Below are 25,295 nucleotides of genomic sequence, written 5' to 3'. Positions count from 1 at the left end.
GGCTACTTAGTTGCAAACCTACCCAACAAGGGTCTCAAATCTGCAGGTGTGGAATGGAGATAACTGATGAGCTCTGGTCTCTGAAGAAGGCAGCTCTGCTTGACTCCAGGGGCTGGTGCCACTTGGGACCAGAAACTTGTTGCCCAAGCTCACAATTTATCAACAGAAACCATTGATGTTGATATGAAATCTTATGATTTCCTAATATTGGCAACGAATGCAACTAAAAAAATACTTTGATGCCAAAGAAAACACATGTGTGAGCCAAATGCACTCTGCCAGCCGACTATTTATCTTTGCTAGTTAAGGAAAAGGTCTTTGACCCCTTCTCATAAGTACTACTGAGTATGAAATGTGTTTTAAAGCTACATATTCTGTATTTCAGGGTAATTGTAATTTTGATGTCTAATTCCTGAGGCTTACTTTGGAAAAACCGAGATTTTTTTTTTTTAAATCTATAATCAGCCTAACTACTTTTTTTTCATTTTAAAAATTTCTTCTATAATCAGAAGAACTAATTCTAATTCTTCATTATAAAAGTTTCAAACATTTCAGAAATATATAATGTACAAGGTGAAGATCTTCTCTAACTCCTTCCCTAGGTCACTACTGATGTAATCTGATACAACTTCATTTGTGTTTACTACCCTAACATTTGTGTAATGATAACCACACTTTTTTAGAATTTCACTATATTTTTTAGTAGTACACCAATGTATAAGGTGTATTATGACATGTGGCCTGATACACAGTTTTGATTTTTGAATCGTTCCCCTCGGGATTCATTAGGCTCTCAAGCTCCTAATGTCATGAGGGACCCCTCGGCCTGGGCCCAGTGAGGGTATCGTCTCCAGTGCCCCAAATAACCCACCAAAAGTGTTTCCTTCCATAAGGGCAAAGGCATAGCAGCCATCATTGCTTTGGATATAATGTAACTTGTGTAATTTAAACAAATTTCAAAGTGTTTTAAGTAATAGGAAATGTAACATTGAATATAAAATATGTCTTAGAAGAATGGGGGCATAAAATGAAATGCAAAATGTGGTCATTTTCCTAATACTGTGTTGGGAAACATGTCTCTCTAAAATGTTATATATTCTACATTGAGTTTATTAAAAAATGTTTATGAGTTCCTACTCTGAATCAAGCCTGTGCTCTGTAAGAAGCCTACCTTCTGATGGGGAATTAGCCTTTAAATGATGAGTTACTTAATTATTTTAAGAATTTTGCGAGAGGTACTAAAAAGGGGCTGCTGTTAAGGTTTGAAGGGAATGTGAAGTCATCTGGGGACTCTTAGTTGGTTGTCTTGAGGAAATGATATTTAAGCTGAGCTTAAAGATTGGGTGCAAATTAAATGGGCAAAAATTTGGAGATGGTGGGACTATTCCAAGGAAAATAAATTGCTGAGTGATGGCCCAGAGTGGAAGGTTCCTGGATTTTTCTAGGAGCTGAGAATGAGTATGGCCTAGAGTTCAGAGATCAAGGGGAAATTATGCAAAGGTCAGATTCTGTGGGCCTAAAAGTCACGTTGAGGATTAGGTCTATTCCTTTAGCTCGGATATAGGGTCTATTCCTTTAGCTCGGATACAGCTTTTTATAATGTGAGTACCGGTAACCTGCCAATAGCATCAACATGCTATAGAATCTTTGCAGCAAACTTGCTATGGACGACAACTCTAAATTAGCATATAGCAGCTCCATAAAATCATTGAAGGCAATTTCACTATAATTTTGGCTCCTGGCTAATTTCACAACTCTGAGTATTGTAGGACTCAATAAGCTTTAGTTTCCCCTCTTTCTGTTTTGAAATTTTTCCTTTAAAAATTTTATTATTGACATTTTAAACATACATAAAACAGAATAGTGTGAATTCAATATACTTACTATCCACGTTTAATAATTATTATAATAACTATTAAAGTTACTAAATTTATTTCATTTATTCCACTCATTCCCTAGATTATTTTGAAACAAATTCCAGATGACATATTTCATCTGTAAATATCTCAGTGTGTACCTCTAAAAAATAAGAAATATTACCCAAAACAAAACAGAAACTTCTCAAAAACATTAAGATTGATTTCTTAATATCATCTCGTGGTTTTGTTACATCAGTGTTTTCATTTCCTGATTTTTCTTATGAACTAAATTTGTTTTTGCTTTGCTTGAACCAGAATCCAAATCAGATCTGCATCTTATAATTAATTGCTATATCTCTTAGGTTTTCCAGGAGATTCTCCAACGTACCTTCTTTAACAGTGTTTTTTCCAGCTACAGAATGCTCGCCCTGTAGTTTCCTACAGTCTGCATTTTTGCTGATTGTGTTCCAGTGGTGATGTTCAACGTGTTCCTTTGTCCTTTGTATTTTCTGCAAATTGTGGGTTGCATCTAGAGTAGTAACTCTCAACGTGGTGGGTGCTATTGGCATGTAGTGGGTAGAGGCCAGGGATGGTGCCAACCGCCATCCAGTGCACAGCAGGCCTCGGCCGCAAAGCATGGTCCAACTTCACATGGCACTACCGAGTGAGTGCCAAGGTGGAGAAACTCTGATCTGCAGACTCGTTCAGATTCAGGTTCAGTTATTTTTGGTTTAGTTCTCTCTCTTTTGTGATGTTAGGGGCTATTGATCATTGCCCAGGTGCATTAATTTGTGAGCGGTGTACAAAAGGATGATATTCTAATTCTATCATTCCTTCTTTCTTTCTTTCTTATCTGGAATACCTCTATAAAGAGAAACTTCCCTTTATCGATGATGTGGTTACCCCGAGCCACTGTTCATACAGTAAAGGCAGGTTAAATGCCTGATGTTTTTTCCTTTCTTAATCATACAGTAACATTTTATATTTTATTCTAGGTTGATCTCCTATCAAGAGTTTTTGGCATTTGAATCTGTTTTATGTGCTCCAGATTCCATGTTCATAGTGGCTTTCCAATTGTTTGACAAGAGTGGAAATGGAGAGGTGACATTTGGTAAGGAAAAAAAAAGATTATAAGTGATAAGTGAAGTTAGTGAGGCCGGTCCCGTTTTTATTTGCTAAATCTCGTAACTGCATATAGATTGCTAGTTTAGGAGCTAGCCAATGAGTGAAGTATGACTTGCGTAAAAGGATTTACACAGATAAAATGGTTGTATTTTCTTCAAAGCATTGAACTATTCACCAAAAATGAAGGAAAGTAGGGGTGCTGTGCATTCGCTCACGGAATCACTGCCACTCGCACATTCCTAAAATAGGTGGTGTGAGTTTACTCATTCTGGGCCAGCCTGGGCAAAATTCTTTATGAACAACGTGGAGTCATCTCATTCTTTAAGGGATTTTTTGGGTAGGGAGTTCAGAGCTTCTCTGTAGCATCTTTGGAAAACTGCTACTGTGTCATTTTTAACACCAAGAGTGGAACTGAAGGAGAGAGTTAAGGCAAGAAGAGTTAGTATTCTCTGAACCCCCATGTTAGATTTTTGGTTTTGGGAAACAAGGCTAGAATATTAAAATTGCCATTTGAGTTGGATGTAGAAATTGTTTTAAATCCTTTGGTAGGCACATAATGTATTAGCACATTGTTAGTGTCTGACAAGCACATAAAGTAGGATTTGTATTTGTAGTCATGTATTAGTTTTTCAAGACACTTATTTGCAGAAATCAGTTTTTGTTTAGGAAAAGTATCAGCTAATATTTTCCTGCAACAGGCTTTTCAATAAAAACAATGTAGTGCTTTCAAGGACCCGGAGCCTTCATCCTTTTTTTCTAATATCTGGAATTTTTAAATTGTTGTAACACAACACAACACATAACCCTTGCCATCTAAACCAAGTGTACAGTTCAGTAGTGTTGCGTATGTTCACGTTGCTGTGAAACAGATCTGCAGAACTTTTCCATCTTGTAAAAATGAACCTGGGCCCCATTAATGGTGTGAATTGGCATCAACTGGTGGTAGAGAAACTCGTGAAAGTCAGGCTTTTCTTGAGCCACAGCACTAAATATTTATTCACTTTAGAGTTGGTTATGAAAGAAACTGTCATAGTTCAACCCAAAGGAAGAAGTGTCAATGTTGTGGTGAGAATAGTGAGAAAGTACAGGTATTCGGAAGGAACAGTGGTATCTTCGCTATGATCCATCGTAATGGGCACATTTTCTAGCTTGACATCGATTGTTTCCTTCCCTCTGCCCATTGATCCAGTTGTCCTCCGTATAAGAAGATGTCCCCAAATAAAGATCTATGCACAGTGCTTTAGGTTTCTGTGCCTATGCTGGCATTGTCCCTGCGTTGGAGCAAGCTCTGGTCATTCTCCCTCCTAAAGAATGTTGACTTGTCTCAAAAACACCTAGGTCCTGTAGTTTAAATCAGGAAACCTTTACATCTCATCATTCAGCATTGACCCTGTCCAACTAATAGTGCTGCATTTTCTTCTCTTTTCAGTAGGTATCACCCATGCTCAAATGTGCTGCAGAAATGCGTGGGAAACAGTGCAAATATTTACATGAATGACAGTACATCTGTGCTTCTATCATGAATCTGTTGTTTAAGAATTAGATTTCCCTAAAACCAAAGTGTAATTTATTTTGTACCTCCTACATGGACATCCTGGTTCTTTGTGTCTCCTCCATTTGTTTGCTTTCCCTAATTTCCAGTTTTAAAAACAAGTCACTCAAGTGAGTTCTTCGAACACACTAACAATAGAGACTCGTGCCATCATTGATGAGTATATTAAAGTGAGTGTAGGAAGTAGCGGAGTGGTTTATACACACCTTACTATTTCATGCAAATGAAAGCTTGTAGTTATTTCATCCCAACTTTAGCATTTTATAGATCTTTTGTTTTTCCTTCAGACTATGATTTATGAGTTAGGAGTTTAAGGACATATAATTAGGATTGAAAGCAAAGCAAATCAATGTTAGTTTTTATAGTACCTGGTATGAACTGAAGAACATACAAACCCTACAGAATCCTTTCATTTTTCTTCCAATCTAGAAATAGGAAGATTCTTATGGAATAAGATTAAGTCGAACCCCCTTTTGACATTGTTCCTGGGGTCCCTGGTCAGCTGGATGGTTCTCTTGATGGTGCTCACCTATTTCCTGGGGACTTTGACCATTTCCCCTTCCTGTGCTGCCTTCCTAGTGTTGAGGATCCATTTAGACAAATTTTCTTACTGAAATGGAAATAATCATGATGAAGAAGAGAAAGTTTAATTTTCTGTTTTTAAGAAAAGAGGAAAAGCATTGAAACTGTTACATGCCATTTAATAAGATTTCTAAGTCCCACTCATCTCAGGCTGCATTCAAGATGACAGAATTTCAACATAAGGAAATAATTAACTTGGAGTTTATTTTTATAGGATTTTTGGATCTGTAATAAAGGTCAGTTTTCATGTTTGTACCCACTTAATAAAATGAATTGTGCTTATGTGTTTAAAGACACATATTGAAGTGAAAGGAAATTTTAGATCCATTCTAGCTTTACATCCTTTTCACCAAATGGTCTTATATTTTCTAGTTTGGAGCTTATTTAAAAAATAGTTTTCTCTTGTGTACATCAGGAGAGAAAGATGGGAGAGAATATTGGATACAAGGTGTAATGGAGTGGGGAAAGGCGTATGCCACGGTGTCTCTCATGGACTGTGATGGTGATGTTATCTGTGTGCTTGTATATATTCTCATCTTTGCTTTTGTTTTTTAGATATGCTTTCTATACACATCAAATTGTATACTTATATTGTGTGCATCTTGGAAGTATTTATATAAATAGCAATATTGAACAACATTTACTTGAGTGTTGGGCAAGTTTCTTTTATTGTTAGAGATGCCTCCTCTCTGGGAGAAAGGTCTTCCTTTGAGACCTTGGTAATCCATTTCAGAATGTGCAAGCTCAGGAGAGGGTTCTAGAGCTTTTAAAAGAGTGAATAAAACCATTAGTTAATTGTTTCCTCTTTGATGTTCCTTTAATCAAACTTCTAATGCATGCTGTGAATAATTACTTAATGGCTTGTATACCTGTTACAAGCATGAGCCTGGTGGCATGAGCCTTGTAGAGACTATTGCATGACTGGTGTGTGCTAGATACAGTATAAACTTGCCTTGGTCTCACTATTATCCACTAGCGTACTGGATATTCTGCTTGATAGAATTAGGTTGAGGTAACCTGGATAACTAATTATATACTACATTGTGTTGTCAATAGCTGCCATGCCTTTTGCCCTAAATTAAACAAAAATAAAAACCTATTGTTTTAATAAAGATGTAATCATTAAAAAAAAACAACCACCAAAACAACACCCAAACTCTTATCTATTAACTAATAAATGAATATAAAACATGTTACACATTCTAAGTTTTCTATTAAAATCTCATCAACATTGTGTTTGCCTAGGAATAAGGACTCTTCAAAGTGAATTTTTCTAAGGGCATGTCTTCATCCTGTGACTGTAGAACCCTCAAAAAGCAGGAATTTCTTTTGAGTTTGTACTGTCTTTGATAATCAATATGTACAGCAAATAAAAATGTGTTTCATTTGTGCCTCTAAAATAGACTCCTCCTAAAAGGGAGAATAGATTGGGGTGGTTTAGGAATAAACCACTGCTATTATTAAAAAGTTCAGGAGATGGAAGTCTAGATATGAAAATGTTGTGCCCTCTCTCAGTGGCTATAGACATGGAAAAATATGAGATTGTAATGGTGGTAAATATCTGATTTAATCTGGTAAGAATTGGAGCCTCACCTGGGTGTTCAAATTAAATCAGGAAGAATTTTTGAGACTCCTTTCAGATATCACAGAGAAGATCATATTAATAATCAAGGCTATTAGAGTTTGAGCTAAAAAAAGACATAGTGATAATAGTTTTTATGCCATTTGGTGATAGACTGTTAAAGCATGTAGCTTCTATGGTAATAGATGCTCTTTAAATGTAAAATAACCTTTCCTGAGAAATGGACCTTTCCATATATTTGGCAGTGGGACTACTCTGTTGATTGATTATACAGTAGTCCCTTCTGGAGATCGGTAAGGGGTTAATAGAAATATTTTCCTCCTGAAAAACAGAGATCACCCAGGAAACTAATGGCCCCCCTAAAAGTACAACCAGAGGTCTGAGACTGAGTCTACGTGCTATGTTGGTTGGGACTTCTGCAAGTTCCTGCTGATCTTTATTTTTGTTGTTGTTTGTTTTCCTTTGTTTTCCTTTTTGGTCTCTGAGTTGTTCCTCTTTCCCCCCAAGTTTTCTTTCACTGAAAAACTCTTTACTTCCACAAGTCTCGCCATTGTTTTTGTTCAGTTATACGCAAGGATATTTATTGTTCATGGTTGGAGTCCTTCTAAAAGCCTCTCTGACTTCACTTTAAGAACTGTGCAGGTGAAACTCAGCTGTTGAGGACTTTTTTCCCCTGACAATAAAAATGTTTGGTCTCAAGCCTGTAAGTTGGAAGCAGTGGCTCCTGCTGGGCTGAAATCCTTGGAATCAGGATGTCATTGGGCTGATGGTAGGTGGGCTGTGTCACAGGGCTGATGGCTTGTATACCTACAGGAGGAGTTCTCTGGCCACACCGTTGGTACAGCAGCTCCTTCCAGGCTCATTCATGGAACAGGCATGGCGGCAGTCTTGGAGAAGAGTGCCAGCCCCGGTCAGAGGTAATTTTGTACTGCAGAAAGGTGAACAAGACCAGTAGGAAGCTCCCATAAGGACCAGGGGAGGGATGAGGGTGGATGAGATGGGGAAACGCAGTGTGGGCTGCTGGGGAAATGAAAACCTCTGTTAAGACACATTTACATAATATGTATGCTTCAATGTATATTTCGTCTAGTCCAGTCATCGTGAGTGACTGATACAGCTAAACTGACTAATGTTATACATCTGTGAACATTTTTACTTAATCACAGTTGTCACCATTACCTGTGCTCCTGACAAATCATTGTGCTCCTCTCCCTTGAGCAAAGAGATCGTAATGACAGGCTACTTTTATCTGTCCCCAGTTCCCTTTCAAAGCAACTAGAAACCATCTTTCATAAGCCCATACTCTGAGAAAGTGAAAAAGTGGTCTATTGTTTTCTATATGTCAGAAAACGAATGGATTCCTATTTCTCTTAGCAATGCCAACCTAGTCTAGAACACTAGATCCTGATCTTGCTGCCAATAAGATGAACCTGTCATATCCCTTTCACCCAGGCCAGAACTATGGCTACCGAAAGAGCCTCCATGAAGTGCTGTTTAGAGCTCAAGATCCTTGTTTGCCACTGGAAAGACGGGATTCTCTCTGGGGGAAAACTTGCTGTGCAGTTTCAGTTAGATATATTGGGTGTATTTGACGTTATCGGTGTTCCCTTTTCATGTCATGCAGAACCTGATGAAATCAGGTAACATAAGAAGAACATCAGCGGTTTGCTATCAGCTTTTGCCTCACACAAGTATAAGGTCCCCAGTTCCAGAGCTTTTGTCTAACTTTTTTTTTTTTTTTTGATAAGCACATCCTGGTAAAAGTAAAGTAATTAAGAATTAGACTTCAAAACAATAGTTGTAATAATTATTTCTGTAAGTTTCCTGAATTAGCCTTAGGCTGTTGGTAGTGGAAATAATAACAGAAGGGAAGTGGAATACATCAAGAGGTGCCAAAGTGGGTTTGAAATTTTGTTAGTCCTAGTAATATAGTTGTAGACTGTGACATGGCTAAAATAATTAAAACTGTCTAGTAGTTAATAAACCACAGCACATAATAGTGGTCATAATAAAACCATATACAAAGGTGTCAAGTGACCACTTTAGGAGAAATAGGAGAAGTTCAAACAAATACTTATGGAAATGACACTTCAATATTTGGGGAGATTAATATGAGTAATTAAGGCCATCATTTAATTGTCTCAAAGATATTTTAAGATCTTATTTAGAAGTTGCTAGGAAGTTTACAAAATATGCTTTTAGTTAAGTTTTTACTATAGAGCTATTTTTCTGAGTGTAAATTATAAATTGTAATTTTGGTTTATAAATGTCCTTTTTGTGATAATAGAGAACAATTTTCATAATTAAATTTTCAGTTTGAAAGCTTCTGAATTTTTACTTTATTTGATAAAGTTTAGCACTCGAGATTCTGATATTTTCTGATCATATGAAAGGAATTCAGTTTATTCCACCATTATATAAAACTTATCTAAGTAGCAATATGTACATTTCTTATCAAATAGTTGAGTTTTGGGAGTTGTGACCTTTAAAATAAAGATGATCACAAAATAACTTATTCCCTTTAATAGTTAATCTTGATATTACCTAAATATATGTAGTAATTTAACTTATCCTGTTGTGCTTTCCATTAATTTCTTAATTTCCTTAATTTCACACTTTGTTAGACCTTAAAAAATAAGAAATCAAATTAATTAGTTTGGGAATAGAAGCAGCCAATTAATTAGCGGGATCCTAAAATACCACTGATCTGCCATGATATTTTTAGCTCTAAATATTTTGTTGCAACCCTTATTATTTTAATTATATTGTAAACTTTAACATATTTTACAACTTGTTGAAGTTTCATATAAATTTAAGGGTAATTTTTTGTGTTGGTTAGAAGCAGGATTCCATGAATTGCTATTGAGCTAATTATTTGCTTTTAGAAACAAAAACCTATATATTTAATTTATGTTTATAGAAGGTGGAAATAATTTTATATGATTGAAAATTCTGAAATACTGTTGCTACTTAGGCAAGAAATAAATGCTACGTTCCATTTGAAAGGAAAGATGAGAATCCCATCTCCCCAGTGACATCCAATGCCGTCTTTCAAGTTACTGATTGTTGTGATCTGTTCAGAGCTGTTATATAGAGTGCAGACTGGTAGGGCATCCAGTTCAGGATTCTTACACCATACCCCCTCCCCGCCCCCACCATAGCAATTCTTTTATCGAGAAAAAAGGTATGTAAAACTAAAGGGAATCCATTAAATCATTTACAATACAAGATCTGTATCTTATTTAAAGAATTTGCAGAAATTAGAGAAAATAGCATAGTTGGAGATTATAAAACATTACCTACACTTGTATTTGCTAATTCTCTAGTATAATTGATAGCAATTGATGGTAAAACCCTTTCACTAATATAATTGGCTTAAATTTGAAAATAATTTTGTTCTTAAGACGTCAGTAAACAGGCTTCCTGCTTTCTTAACTTTGTTAATGACTTTTTTTTTTTTTTGGCATGAGCTTCTAAATTCGTCTATCGAGTCTATGCTTGTTGAAGTACCAGTCATTTGTGAATTGACTTTTATAGTAAGTGTAGAACTGTGTAAGAAAGTGAATGACATGGTCAGTGCATGAAGACAAGCTGTCAGAGAGTTTTGGTTGTATACACAGTGTGACTGGTTCTTATCTAAAAGTTAGTGTACTGTGTTTTCTTCTTTATTTAAAAGTGAATCACTAATTTCACTTATCTTAAAATATTTTAATAGTTGAGACTAATAATCATGGTTTTTATGAGGATTTTGAAGCTTTGTGTCAAGACCATATTTTTGATAATATCAGAAGCTTTTAATAAGGTGCTTGCTGCTGAGCTAATGATATGCTTTTGGTAGTATTTCTTATACCTTTCTTCAATAGACATATTCAGGCTAGTGTGAATGTAATAATCAAGCCTCAATCAAACCATACTTAGTATGACAAATATTGCATTATCCTGTAATTAGGTATTCATGCTTCTGATAAAGGGCTTAATTCGACTCCTTGAGGAACCGTGAAAACACTATTGATTTTACACCGGAATGCAAAGTAGCAGCCTTTCATAGTGTGAGATATAAATCACTTCCTAATTAAAATTAAATCAAGAGAAATTAAGAATCTCATGGCCTTATATGTAATGGCACACAATCTTAAGTGTTAAATTATATTTTGTATCAATTGTGTTCCTGTGCATGGGTTTCTGGGCACAAAAATTTTGCATCTAATCTTAATAGAAGCAGATAATATTGACTTTTAAAATTTCTCTTAATTTCTTTCTGTAGGAACATTGCAGTGGACTGAGCTACTTATTTCAGATATAATTTATGTATTTTTGTTTTCCCTTTTAAGAAAATGTCAAAGAAATTTTTGGACAGACAATTATTCATCATCATATCCCTTTTAACTGGGACTGTGAATTTATCCGACTGCATTTTGGGCATAATCGAAAGAAGCATCTTAACTACACAGAATTCACACAGTTTCTCCAGGTGAGTTTGTTTTCATAACTGGTGTAAATATATACCATTCCTCCTCCACCTCCTTTCCTTCTGGTTTTACCAAGTTTATTACAAAACCTAGCAACCCCCTGTGGCATTTTACCTCCATCTTTCATGTCCCACTCCCAGAGGTAACTTCTTAAAACTTTTATAATTGTTTCTTTCAGTGTTTACTTCCATAATTTTACATAATAAACTTAATGCTGGTACATCTACTTTTTAAGTTTTCATTTTCAGGTATTTTTGATTGAATTTGAACTATGGAAGATTGGGAACTACTTCTTTCACCTCTCCCTCTCTACCACAGACTTAGAATTTTCTGTCCCCACCCTTTATAATTATGTAACGATCTGCCTAGATCAATATCATATTTGAATTACTATAATTTTATAAACATTACACATGACTAAAGTGATTATTTTTCTTAGAGTTTCTAGTTTTTCTTATTTGTCTAGTTTTCTATGTAGTGAAGTAATTCATTCTCAAACTTTGCCCAGTTGTTAAAATCTTATTTTGATATGCTTAAAACACATTAGGTATTCTGTCAATTTCATCTTCTTAGAGTTCTCTAGGAGCCTTCTCTCTTTAAAAAATTGAGGTAAGGTTCACTTAACATAAAAGTAACCATGTAAAAGTTCACAATCTGTGGCATTTAGTACAATCATGGTGTCGTACAACTACCACCTCTAATTCCAAAACCTTTTCATCACCACAAAAGAAAACCCTGTATCCATTAAGCTGTCATTCCCCTTTCTTTTCTCTCCCTAATCCCTGGCAACCATCAGTCTAATTTCTGTCTCTATGGATTGACCTATTTTGGATATTTCATATACAGCTGACCCTGAACAACATGGATTTGAACTGCCCGGGTCCACTTATGCATGGATTTTTTTCAGTAAATACTTACATACTGTAAATGAATTTTCTCTTCATTATGATTTTCTTTCTTTTTTTTTTTTTTTTTCCATTATGATTTTCTTAATGACGTTTTCTCTAGCTTACCTTATGGTAAAAATAGAGTATATAATACATTTGACATGCAAACTATGTGTTAATTGACTGTTTATGTTATGGGTAAGGCTTCTTATCTACAGCAGTCTAATAGTAGTTAAGTTTTTGGTGCGTGAAAAATTATAAACAGATTTTTGACTATGTCAATGCCCTCAACCCCTGCATTATTCAAAGGTCAACTGTAAGTGGAATTAATTATACAATAGGACCTTTTGTGTCTGACTGTTTTTCGTTTAGCATAAGGTCTTTAAGGATTATCCATTTTATAGCATGTATTAATACTTCATTTCTTTTTTATGGCTGAGTAATATTCCATTGTATGCATATACTATATTTTGTCTATCCATTCATTAGTTGATGAAGACTGACTGGGTTGTTCTCACCTTTTGGCTATTGTGAACAGTGCTGCTATGAATACTGGTATACAAGTATTTGTTTGAATACCTGTTTTCAAATCTTTTCAGTATATCCCTAGGAGTTGAATTGCTGGTTCATGTGGTAATTTTCTGTTTAACTTTTTTGCTTCATGATTGGAGGCTGAATTTGTACTTGTTGCATAGCTGTCTCTCTGTGGTCTCCTTTCACCTTTATCCTGAGGAATCCGTTTGCCTTTCTGTTATGTTGAATCTCCCATTTGCTGGATTTCATCTCTTCCTTTGTCATGGTTTAGTTCCTTCAGGGGCTTCCTAAGAAAAGTAAATAATTTTTTTTGTGTGAGACTTTTCATATACTAAAACCCCTGTTTTATTATTACACTTAGCTTGGCTGCGTGTAGAATTCTAGTAGGAATTAATTTTCCTTCTAATTTTGAAAACATTTCTGTTGTTTTCTAGTTTCCTTTGTTGCCACTGAGAACTCCAGTGCCATTCTCATTCTTGATTGTGTTTTGAAACTTTTTCACTCTGGAGAGTTTTAAGGTTTTTTTTTCTTCAGTGTTTTGAAATTTCATGATGATATTCCTTGGTGTGAGTTTATTTTATTCATTGTACTGGACATTTAATGGGTTCTTTTAATTTGAAAACATGTTCTTTAGTTCTCGAAAATATTATTTCTTATTTATTCCTATTTTCTTCCTTTCTAGAACTAGTAAATATATTAAATGTATGATCCCTTAGTTTTCTTTTCCCTCTTTTTTTCCTTCTGAACCTTCTATTCAGTTTTTAATTTTTATCATAGTTCTAATTTTCAGGAGCTCTTTTGGTTTTCTGAATATTTCTTTTTAAAAAATAGCGTACTGTTCTTCTTTTGTGGATGTACTATTTTCTCTCACTTCTCCACAGATAATAAAGACAGGGTTTTTTGTTTGTTTTTCTAATTTTATTTTCTCTGCAAAGTATGTTTCTTCCAAATTCCTTTCTCTTTTTTTGAGTCTCTGTTCTTCATGTGAGTGGCTTTTCTCGTGTCTGAGGGTCCTCGATCCCCGTCTCATGTAAGATTGAGGCTTCCTGGAAGCTTTGGGTTCGTGGTAGGACTGATTAACTCTGGACCTTACTGTAAAGTTCTCTGGCTGGGCTGGTGTTGGTGACCCTCTAATGACTGTATGTTTAGATCTTTTCTTTTGGATTGGGGAATCAGAATAATTATTATCTGGCCTCCCATCTGGAATATTAGGTCTGGATTTTGACATTTTGGTTGCTGAGTAAGAAAAGAGAGTTGGAGTTCTCAACATTCGGTGGAGATGGACTTTCATTTAGTTACCTCTTTTCAATATGCTTGGTCTACCCTATTCTAGAGATCCTCTGTTGAACTTTCCAGGCAGTGAACCTCTAGTCTTCTGCCAAGTTTGGGAAAGAGCAGACGTCCAGCTAAGGTGTAGGAAGGCAGGTAGTAAATTGCCTCTTACACAGATTTCCGCCTAAGCCTCCTGTTTTCAGCTCCACCTTCACTGTCACTTACAGGTGTCACTTTAGGTGTTCTGTCATGTCCATTAAATCGTTTTTTGGCTGTTTCTACTCTTGTTTTTTCGGTTCTGCAAAGTCTAGTTTCTCTTGTTCTTCTGCTCTCTAATCTTAAACATGTAGGTGCTATCCTCTCCTTCCCTGTTCTCTTCATCTTTGAGTTTTTATTTTTTGATTTTTTCCCCTTTAATGTGATTTTAGTGAAGAGTAGAGTTTTGGAAGACAGCAGAGTTAAATGTACTAGTTTAGTGTCACCAAAGCCATACTATTAATGAAGCTCTGCTACTTTTCATGTCATAGTTAGATAAAATGCATTTCCAAATGCAGAATATCTTTAGCATTAGCGTAACTTCCTTTCTTTACCATTTCCCTCGGTTCGCCTACCTACCCTTTAGATCCAGAAGCAGATTTATTTGAACATTTATTTATTAGACTATCTTTTTAGATGAAGTATCTTTTTAAAGTGTCTTGACTGATTTTATCTTTTATAAGCCCAGAGTATTGTTTTTCTCATTAGGGTGATTACAGTTTGAAAACTGTTTCTCTTAGGTGTGGGTATTTGTAGAACCCAGTGCTTGTTCTAATACTTGCACTGTTAGTATCTACCTGACTGACCTCTCAAGTGCTCAAACTTGAAAAGTTGAAAGTATTATACATTTGAGAGCTGAAACTGGTGGTTTTTAAAAAAGATTTCTCCAAAGGTGGCTTGCTTTCATCATTGGTTCCCTTGCATTTACTGAAGTACTCTACCCTGATGTTTTAATTATACTACATAAATTGAGAACTTTACATATGGAGCTTCTTTTTTCTTTGGTTTGCTTCTCATTTTGAATTTCTTAATTTTCATTTAAAAAAATTTTTAATTTGAAAGACTTTCAATATATTTAAAAATAGAATAGTATAATGAACCTCCATGTACCCATGAGCAATTTAACAATTATTAACTGTTGGCCAGTCTTGTTTTGTCTCTATTCTCCACTCTCCCCCCTACTGGGTCATTTGGAAGCCAGTCCCATACACTCTATAGCTTCATCTGTTAAACTTCAAAAATGTATCTTTAAAAGATGCATGAGATTCAACTGTTGACCTACTAGAAAATAGGAAATCTGTCCTTCTAACATTACTCTTACATTGAGGATTCTTTTTCTTTAATATAAAGGTCCACATTTTTTTTTGTACTGATTGTCATTAATAAGGCTTAATCATGCCCACTGTTGGTAATGGATATTTCTGAGAGTCTAAGACATATGCATAGAGAAGACAGAAACATAAAAAAGATATAAAGAAGGAGAAAAAAAAAAGACGAGTGAGGAATGGAAAACGTAGCTAGGATGTGGACCTGTGTCTGCTTCTGATGCTGCTGAGGAATATCCTTTACATGAGGAACACTTTCAACCATATTTTAAGGCTGAAATAGAGACCGAAATTCCTGCTTCATTTGAAGGATAGCGTGGTTGGAGCTGAGATGATAGGGAGATGGAATTTGTTAGGGAGAATGACTTAAGTAGAAGAGGAGAAAATTCGCAAGTATGTGGAGATTCAACAGCATGCTCCTGAACAATCAGTGGGTCATAAAAGAAATCAAAAGGAAAGTAAAAAAATATCTTGAGACAAATGAAAATGGAAAAAGAACATTCTAAAACTTAAGAGATGCAGCAAAAGCAGTTCTAAGAGGGAAGTTTATAATGATGAACACCTTAAGAAAAAGGAAAGATCTCAAATAAACAACCTACTTTTACACATGAAGAAACTAGAGAAAGAAGAATAAACTAAGCCCAGAGTCAGTAAAAGGAAATAAATAACAAAGATCAAAGCAGAAATAAATGGAGACTAGAAAGACAATAAAAAAGGTCAATGAAACTAAAAGCTGGTTTTTTGAAAAGATAAAATTGACAAACCTTTCTCTAGACTAAGAAAAAAAAGACTCAAATAAAATTAGAAATGGAAGAGGAGACATTACGACTGATAACAGAAACGCTAAGGCTCATAAGAAACTACTATGAAGACTTACACACCAACAAATGAGTTAACCTAGAAGAAATGGATAAATTCCTTGAAACACAATCTACCAAGACTAACTGATGAAAAAATAGAAAATCTGAATAGTCCAAACCAATTATTAGTAAGGAGATTGAATAATAATCATAAACCACCCAACAAAGAAAAGTTCAGGACCAGGTGGCTTCACTGGTGAATGCTACCAAACTTTTAAAGAAGAATTAGTACCAATTCTTCTCAAACTCTTCCAAAAAATAGAAGAGGAGGGCACACTTCTCCCAAATTAATTTTACAGGACAGTATTACCCTGATATCAAAGCAAGCCAAGGATACTAGAAGAAAAGAAAATTACAGGCCAATATCTCTGATGAAGATAGATGCAAATATTGTTAACAAAATATTATCAAACTGAATTCAATAGTACATTGAAAAGATCATACACCATGATCACATGGGTTTTTCTCCTAATATGCAAGGGTGGTTCAACATGTGCAGGTCATTAAATGCGATATACTACATTAACAACATTAAGGATAAAAATTATACGATCATCTCAATAGGTATAGATGCAGAAAAAAATTTTGACAAAATCCAACATCCATTTTTTATTTTATTTTAGAAATACATCTTTATTAAGAGAGAATAATGTATAACAATATGTGTATGGTAGCCTATAATAGAGGAAATTGTGCATAACTGCTTTTTGGTAATACACATTCCAACATCCATTTTTGATAAAAACTCAGCAAAGCAGGGATAGAGGGAACATACCTCAACATAATAAAGACCATATATGACAAGCCCACAGCTAACATCACACTCAAGTGAAAAGCTGAAAGCTTTTCCTCTAAGATTAGGAACAAGACAAGGATGCCCACCCTTGCCACTTTCATTCAAAAAGTACTGGAAGTCCTAACCAGAGTAATCAGGCAAGAAAAAGAAATAAAAGACATCCAAATTGGAAAGAAAGACATAAAATTGTCCCTATTTGCAGATGACATGATATTTTATATAGAAAAATCCTAAATGCCACACAGGACACACACACACACACACACCCACACACACACACACACACACACACACACACACACTAGAACTAATAAATGCTAGAAAAGTTGCAGGATACAAAGTCTATATAAAAAAATCTGTTGGATTTCTATACACTAACAACAAATTATTGGAAAGAAAAATTAAGAAAATCCCATTTACAATACCATCAAAAAGAATAAAATACTTAGCAATAAATTTTATCAAGGAAGTGAAAGATCTGTACACTAGAAACTATCAGACATTGATGAAAGAAATTGAAGGAGACACAAATAAATGGAAAGATATTCCATGTTTATGGATCGGAAGAATTAATATTGTTAAAATGTCCATACTAACCAAAGCGATCTATAGATTCAATGTAGTTCCTATGAAAATTCCAATGGCATTTTTCACAGAAATAGAAAAAGAAGTCCTGAAATTTTTGTAGAGCTGCAAAAGACCCCAAATTGTTAAAGCAGTCTTGAGAAAGAACAAAGCTGGAAGCATCACACTTCCTGAATTCAAACTATATTACAAAGGTATAATATTCAAGGCAGTATGGTATTATTATAAAATTTATACATCAATGGAACGGAATAGAGAACCCAGAAATAAACCCATGCATATATGGTCAATTAATTTTTTGACAAAGATGCTAAGACTATACAATGGGGAAAGGGCAGTCTCTTCAATAAATGGTGTTGGGAAAACTGGATATTCACATGCAAAAGAATGAAACTGGGCTGCTATCTTACATCATATACAAAAATCAGTGCAAAATGGATTAAAAACTTAAACATAAGATTTGAAACTTTAATTTCCTAAAAGACTATATGGTGGGATAAGCTTCTTAACTTCAGTCTTGGCAATGATTGTTTTGATTTTAACACTAAAAGCATAGGCAGAAAAAGCAAAATAAACAAGTGGGACTCCATCAAACTGACAACCTTCACAGCAAAAGAAACTGTCAACAAAATGAAAAAGAAGCCTATGGAATGGAAACCTATAGAAAATATTTGCAAATCACATATCTGATAAGTGGTTAATATCCAAGGTATACAAGGAACTCATACAACTCAGTAGCAAAAGCAAAACAAACAAAAAAATACCTCAAATAACCCAATTAAAAAATGGGTAAGGGACTCGAATTGACATTTTTCTGAAGACATACAAATGGCCAACAGGTACATGAAAAGTTGCTCAGCATCACTAATCATCAGAGAAGTGCAAATCAAAACCACAATGAGATACCACCTTATACCTGTTAGGATGGCTACTATCGAAAAACTGAGAAAACAACAAGTGTTGGGAGGATGTGGAGAAAAGGGAACCCTTGTACACAGTTGGTAGGAATGTGAACTGGTACACCCACTATGGAAAACAGTATGGAGGTTCCTCAAGAAATTAAAAATAGAACCACCCTATGCTCCAGCAATTTCACTTCAGAGTAAATATCCAAAGGAAACAAAATCACTATCTCAAAGAGATATCTGTGCTCCCATTTTTATTGCTGTATTATCACAATAGCCAAGGTATAGACACCTAAGTGTCCATTGACAGATGAATAGATAAGGAAATTTGGGGTGTGCATATACGTACACACACAATGGAATATTATTCACCCTAGAAAAATAAGAAAATTCTGCCATTTACAACAATATGGATGAACTTGGAGCGCATTATGCTGAGTGAAATAAACCAGACAGAGACAAATACTGCGTGGTATCACTTATATGTAGAATCTAAAAAAAAAAACACACAAAAAAATGTTGAACACATAGAAACAGAGTAGAAAGGTGGTTGCCAGGGACTGGAGGGTAGGGAAAGTAAGGAGAGGCTGGAATACCTAATGTATAACATGGTGACTATGGTTTATAATACTGTATTGTACAAGTGAAATTTGTTAAGAGAGTAGCACTTGTGTTCTCATTAAAACAAGATAAATAGTGAGGGGATGGATGTGTTAATTAAATTGGTGGGAATTCTTTCATATCATATACATATATCAAATCATCATGTTGTACTCTTTAAATAATTACAATTTTATTAGTCAATTATACCTCAATAAAGTTGAAATTTTTTAAAAAAGTAGGCTAGGGTGAGAGAAAACTTTGCCAAATCATGCTGGTTGTTTATTTTGTACTTTTTCATATATATTTACCAGTTGAGTTTCAGTTTCTCCATTTCTATTGCTATTTTCAAGCAACCCAAATATTTAAATGTATGATGATAGATGTTAACATATTTAGATGTTTTCCTCAATGTTATCATTTAATTTTTTAAAGTTAAGACTATAAAACGATTTAATAGGTTTGATATACTTGTCTCTAGCCTATCAACCTAAGAAAAAATACTTTTAACACTTCTTTAATTGTTACATATGTTACAAAGAAAGAAATATGTATAAAACAAATGTATAGCTTAACGAATTAGTATAAGACAGACACCTCCTAAGGTAACTTTAATGCCTTTGAATTACCATTGAGATATATCAGCCCATAGGAAAAACATAATTAAATAAATTAGTAAGACTTCTACCAAAAACTATTTTAAATGTCAGAAAAAGATAAAGCAATGTGATTATGTAGGCTTTCATAAATGTAAAATTGCAATATTTAATTTTATCTATGAATAATATTTTTATATTTAGATGTGAATATTATTTCCATAGTTGGAAATATTGTGAAAATGACATCAAACAGCACCATATTATGCTGTGATAACAGATTCATTTGCATTGTGTAGTGGGTCCTTCGGGCAGAAGTGTTCTAATTTTGACTTGAGTGTAGTACTTAGGATAATACTGGCACATTTTATTGTATTTATGGCTATTACTTATTACAAAGTTTGGCTGCCCAGTAGTTCAAAAGTTCAGAGATCTTCTGGATTGTTTTATAGTTTATGAATAACTCTGCCCAAAGTCGGATGGAATGTTAGCTGAACACATGCTGTGTAGTTTGTTATTTATAACTTTCATGTTAGAATTACAGTTGGTTCTTGAACAACACGGGGTTAAGAGTGCCGAGCCCCATGCAGTGGAAAATCCATGTATAGCTTTTGACTTCCCCAAAACTTCACTCATCTTTTGGTATCTGAGGGGGATTGATTCTAGGACGCCCACGGATACCAAAATCAGCAGATGCTCAAGTCCCTTACATAAAATGTTGTTGAAAGTGCATACAGTTGGCCCTCTACATCCACAAATTCCTAACCACAGATCAAACTGTTTGGATCTGTCGTTGGGAATCCGTGGATGTGAAACCTGGGGATATGGAGGGCCGACTGTGTATTTATTGAAAGAAATGAGCGTCTAAGTGGACCATGCATTTCAAACCCACGTTGTTCAGGGGTCAGGTGTACTAAATATTGCACTTACCTGTCAGAGTGTCTCACTTTAAAAATTGATAAAAGGTCTCTAATTTATTGAGAGAGAGACTTTGATTGCAACATTGAAAGTTGAAAAACTGAAAATGAATCTAAACTTTTAATTCAGAAAGTACTCTTGGATGACAAGAATGCCTTCAAGCAGGAGAGGATAAATTACTACTTATTTTAAAGGCTGAAATAAATAGACTGAAAACATAACACGATTTGTTTTCAGTGATGAGAACTTTTCAAGTAAATGAAGGTTCTTTCTCCTCCCTTTTCTTTATAGCCATGCTGTAATTCATTCTTCTTCCTGAAGAGTAATATGTAGTACATTTTCAGGAAGACGTGCTTTTTAAAATAAAAGTGTCTTAAATTCAGAGCTGCACTGTTCATTTCTGTAGAAAGTGCATGTAGCAGAAGGGTATCTGTGCTTCCTTTCCAAAACATACACTTGAGTTGTACTTTAATCTAATGCACTATTTCTAATTTTTCCCTCCAGGAGCTACAATTGGAACATGCAAGACAAGCCTTTGCACTGAAAGACAAAAGCAAAACTGGCACGATTTCTGGTCTGGATTTCAGTGACATCATGGTTACCATTCGGTCTCACATGCTTACTCCCTTTGTGGAGGAGAACTTAGTTTCTGTAAGTAACAGCAAGTACTTCGACTTTCTGTTTCCTTAAACCTTTTGAATCATTGGGTCCTGGATCGCCTTCCTGGACCCATCTGACTCTCAACTATTCTAACTCTATGCTTGGTTGGTAGAAGGTAAACAGGTGTGTGTAAGGGAGGTGGGGGTGAAAGCGAAGTCTTCCCCAGATCATAGCAGAGCCACCATCCTGCTTTAGTATATTTCTGAATTGTTTATTTCTATCTACAGAGTCCATCTAAAGAATACAAGGGAGTTTGTAGATAAAGATGTGCAATTACTTTTTTCAGTGGGCAGTACCTCTCCTTTTCCCATCCCATCAGGCTCCCAAAACCTTGCTATAAGATTGGCTCCTTCCTTTGTTGCCTGCAGGGTGCTGTTTGCTAGATGGATCGGCACTGACTTCTATACTGTTTTAATAACCCTGGCCGTGGCAGAAGGTATGGAGGAAGTATGTGGACATCAGCCTCTGTGGCTCACTGCCCTCTCTGCCCCTTCACCTGTGCATTCAGTCTGCATGGACCAGACAGTTTTTTGTTCTGTAAAACCGTTAATCTCTATAAAGTAATCATCTGGACCAATGGCATGCTGATGTCATCCACTTCCTCACAGAGTGGTGAAACTTGCCTCACTTCCCAGTTTTCTTATTCATGCGTTGTACTTATGTATAAGTTTCTGATTGCTGCTTGTTTTTAATGGAGGGAAGCCAATGAGTGCTTTTGTTGTTTCAGCTGAAGATCATTATCCCTGATTTAGACTGGGGTAGAAAGATCAACTTCTGTTCTTTTTCTTCAGTGAATTTGAACATGGAGCATGTCACTTTCTCCTACACATTTCACCTCCTTGACACCCATCTCCCACTCCGCTACCCTCACCCAATACCCCAGTCAAAAAATGAAAGGAGGGAAGGAAAGAAAGCAAGGGAGACAGGGAGGGAGGAAGGGAAGAAAGAAAATATCCTAGAGAGGAGGATAGGGTGAAGGGACCCATTTAATTTCCAAGTGGGTTAGATTATAGCCTTAATTTACCAAATGCTATTTCAGTCCCCAGAGGAATATATTAAATAATTTGCTTTTGGATCACTGGTGTCCAAATTCAGGCTAGTACAAGTATCATCTGTATTTGGATTAAGCCATGTGTGTGTGAGAGGTGATGGGGGTGGGTACCTTTGCCCATCATTACCTATACTATTATTGTTTTTTAAATAAATTTTATTGGGGAATATTGGGGAATAGTGTATTTCTCTGGGCCCATCAGCTCCAAGTCGTCCTTCAATCTAGTTGTGGAGGACACAGCAGAGCTCCAAGTTCAGTCGCCATTTTTTCAATCTTTAGTTGCAGGGAGCACAGCCCACCATCCCATGCCGGAATTGAACTGGCAACTTTGTTGTTGAGAGCTCACGCTCTAACCAACTGAGCCATCCAGCCGCCCCTTCGGAAGCTCAATGGCAGCTCATTGTCTTCAATCTAGTTGTGGAGGGCACAGCTCACTGGCCCATGGGGAAATCGACCCCACAACCCTGTTGTTCAGAACTCTCGCTATAACCAACTGAGCCATCCGGCCGCCCCCCTATACTATTCTTAATAGACCTTCATGATTAAGTTTGTCACACTGGTATTTCTTTGAGTTTTTAATAGAGAATGTTTTCAATCATATGGGTTCCTCTGATTTCCTGGGTTAGAAGTTAGGCTTTTGCAAACTGTGAAAAATACTCCTTTTCAGTTTCTGTCCAGAGGGACAAATTACCTCCTCACCCTGCAGAGGTGATGAAGGCCACATTGCCCCCATCCCTCCCCAGGCATGAGAGCCTCTTGTGAGCCGCTCCATCAAAGACATAGTTTACCATGAATAAATCCTGCCTAGATTTTCTTTACATTTTTTGGAGTTTTTGGTAGTTGTACCTTTCCTGATGCAGACTCAGAGCCCAGCACAGATTAAGTATCTAATATAACAATGGCCTTTTAAAAAAGATTAGGAAAGTTGATATAGTGAAATAATCTTAAAATTTAAAGTTACCACTGTTTTTTGTGTATGTGTGTGGGGAAAAAAATGCAAGTTTAAAAGAATGTTCCTTATATTGTAATATTGATGTTTGGATTATCCAGAACGAGCAGGAGTTCCATAGTTGAGGGTCTCGAAAATCCTGTTTAAATAACCATTGTTTTTGATCTGCGATAATTATATTTGTTGTTTCTGACCTTATAGGTAGATGAACCATAAAGTCCAACTTCCAGATGTTGCTTTCCTCCTTAAAACCTAAATTGCATAGACCTCCCTGAGGGCATGAAAGGCACTGAGTGTTTCAGTACGACATTTGCCTCATATTTATGGACTGGTTGTTAATCATTTTAATAATGAGGACTCCTTTGGATATTCTCTGAGGAAAGTGAAGTGTCCATAAACATGTTTTGTTTGTTTTTGACTTTTAACTTTTTGTGTTGTGATTTCCTAGGCAGCTGGAGGGAGTATCTCACATCAGGTTAGCTTCTCCTACTTCAATGCATTTAACTCCTTACTGAATAACATGGAGCTCGTTCGTAAGATCTATAGCACACTAGCTGGCACAAGGAAAGATGTTGAAGTCACAAAGGGTAAGATTTAAAATATATGTATTAATTTGAATCTCCACATTTTCAGTTTCCTTTATCTAGGGCATGAGGTTGGTCTAAGTTTACCAGTCTGGAGCCAGATCTAGAAAGTATGTTGTCTTGTGTATATGCTTCACTTGGGTCATAATGGTCTCCAAAAATCCAGGTGGATTTAATGGGATGCTGAGGTCAGGAATGGAAAAGTGGCTTTGACAGTTTTGAAAAGAACCTTGGCCCAATCTGTCAAACAGGTCAGTGGCACTGTGGCAGCAGCTTGTTTGTACTGGGAAGGAGTTGCCACAGAAAGAAGGGCAGGCTCTCTCCTTTCGCCAAATTTGTAGTGGGATGTTTTAGGTGACTGGAGAATAGCTAGTTCTTTCATCTTGTAAATCTGGAGACCAAAGGGAATAAACAAGATAAGAAAGAGTATTCTAACGCGATTGTTTCATATTTGAAGTTAATTTGTTTGTTTTTGCTGTTTCATCATCTTAACATTTTATCTTTAGCCTGCTTTCAGAATTTTGTAGTTATTCCTGTGTAGTTGAATTGAACTTAGGTATTTAAATTTAGTTTTAGATTTTAAAAATAATACTAAAATGCCTTTAGCTTGCAGCTTATCATTGGCTAAAGTGGAAGTTTGTTGTATATTAAGAAGCCTTTAAGATTTAAAAAAATTCTTTTCTTGCAGAGGAATTTGCCCAGAGTGCCATACGCTATGGACAAGTCACCCCACTAGAAATTGATATCCTGTACCAGCTTGCAGACTTATATAATGCTACAGGGTAACTATTCCAATATTTCTTCATGACATTTATTAATAGGACAATTTTTTCAAATGTGGTTGTGCTTTCAGTTTATTTTAACAATAGTTTATTCAGTACATAAGTCTCAAGAAAGAGAAGCAGTCAGATATAAGAAATGGAAGGAGGGAGAGACAGAGGAAGACAGATGAAGATAGACTAAAGGTAAAGGGAGACGGAGGGAGGGAAAAGAAGGGAGTAAGAGGTTGTAGGGCATGAGAGGGAAATAGGGGAAAGAAGAAAAATGAGAGAGGGGGGAAGGAAGTGAGAAGAAGAAAGACAGATGGAAAAAAATTGACTTAATCTGGACTCTGGAGGTATTAGGAGTTTCAAGAGATTTGTGGAAATTTGTCTAAATGTATAAAGTAAACTGAGGCGCATGTTCAGGACTCAGGATCTTTTGAGTTCATTGTAAATGGTCATTTTACTAAATAGTATATACCATTTTGTGTTGGAGAGTATCATTTTCTTGAAATGTGCCTGACATTATTGTCATAGTTACCATTACAGACAAGCTCAAATGTTTTATGCCTCTATTTTATAGACTAAAAAAACTAAAGCATGTAGAGAATATTTAATTTGCAAAGTCTTATGCAAATCCAAAAGAAAAACTCTTATCTGTAAGTACCCACCAGGACCTGTAGGATAGGGGATTTATGATCTATTAAGTGATTGGATTTTTTTCAGTCGTTAAGTGTAGGAATATATGAAAAGTGGGTTTTAACCCCTAGAACTGAGGCCTAATAGAACTTGAGTATAAATGGTGAT

General features: G+C 35.6%; 1 protein-coding gene across 5 annotated transcripts in view; it reads left to right on the top strand.

Annotated features, from left to right (window-relative positions):
- SLC25A12 (solute carrier family 25 member 12) overlaps nt 1-25,295 on the top strand; it is a 166,470-nt gene that overhangs the window by 101,753 nt on the left and 39,422 nt on the right. For 4 of the 5 annotated variants that reach the window (XM_081052772.1, XM_081052775.1, XM_081052773.1 and 1 more), the window contains exons 4-8: nt 2,855-2,970; nt 11,032-11,171; nt 20,988-21,134; nt 23,592-23,730; nt 24,416-24,509. In XM_081052772.1, coding sequence (XP_080908898.1) covers nt 2,855-2,970; nt 11,032-11,171; nt 20,988-21,134; nt 23,592-23,730; nt 24,416-24,509 — 636 coding nt within the window. Of the gene's footprint in view, nt 1-2,854; nt 2,971-6,866; nt 7,618-11,031; nt 11,172-20,987; nt 21,135-23,591; nt 23,731-24,415; nt 24,510-25,295 lie in introns of those variants that run through there. The other variant, XM_081052776.1, reaches the window with a different exon arrangement.

This window comes from Rhinolophus hipposideros (genome assembly GCF_964194185.1).
Source record: "Rhinolophus hipposideros genome assembly, chromosome: 6".
Classification (NCBI taxonomy): Eukaryota; Metazoa; Chordata; class Mammalia; order Chiroptera; family Rhinolophidae; genus Rhinolophus; species Rhinolophus hipposideros.
Note: the sequence above shows the minus strand (reverse complement) of the source record. Positions and strands in the feature narration are given on the sequence as shown.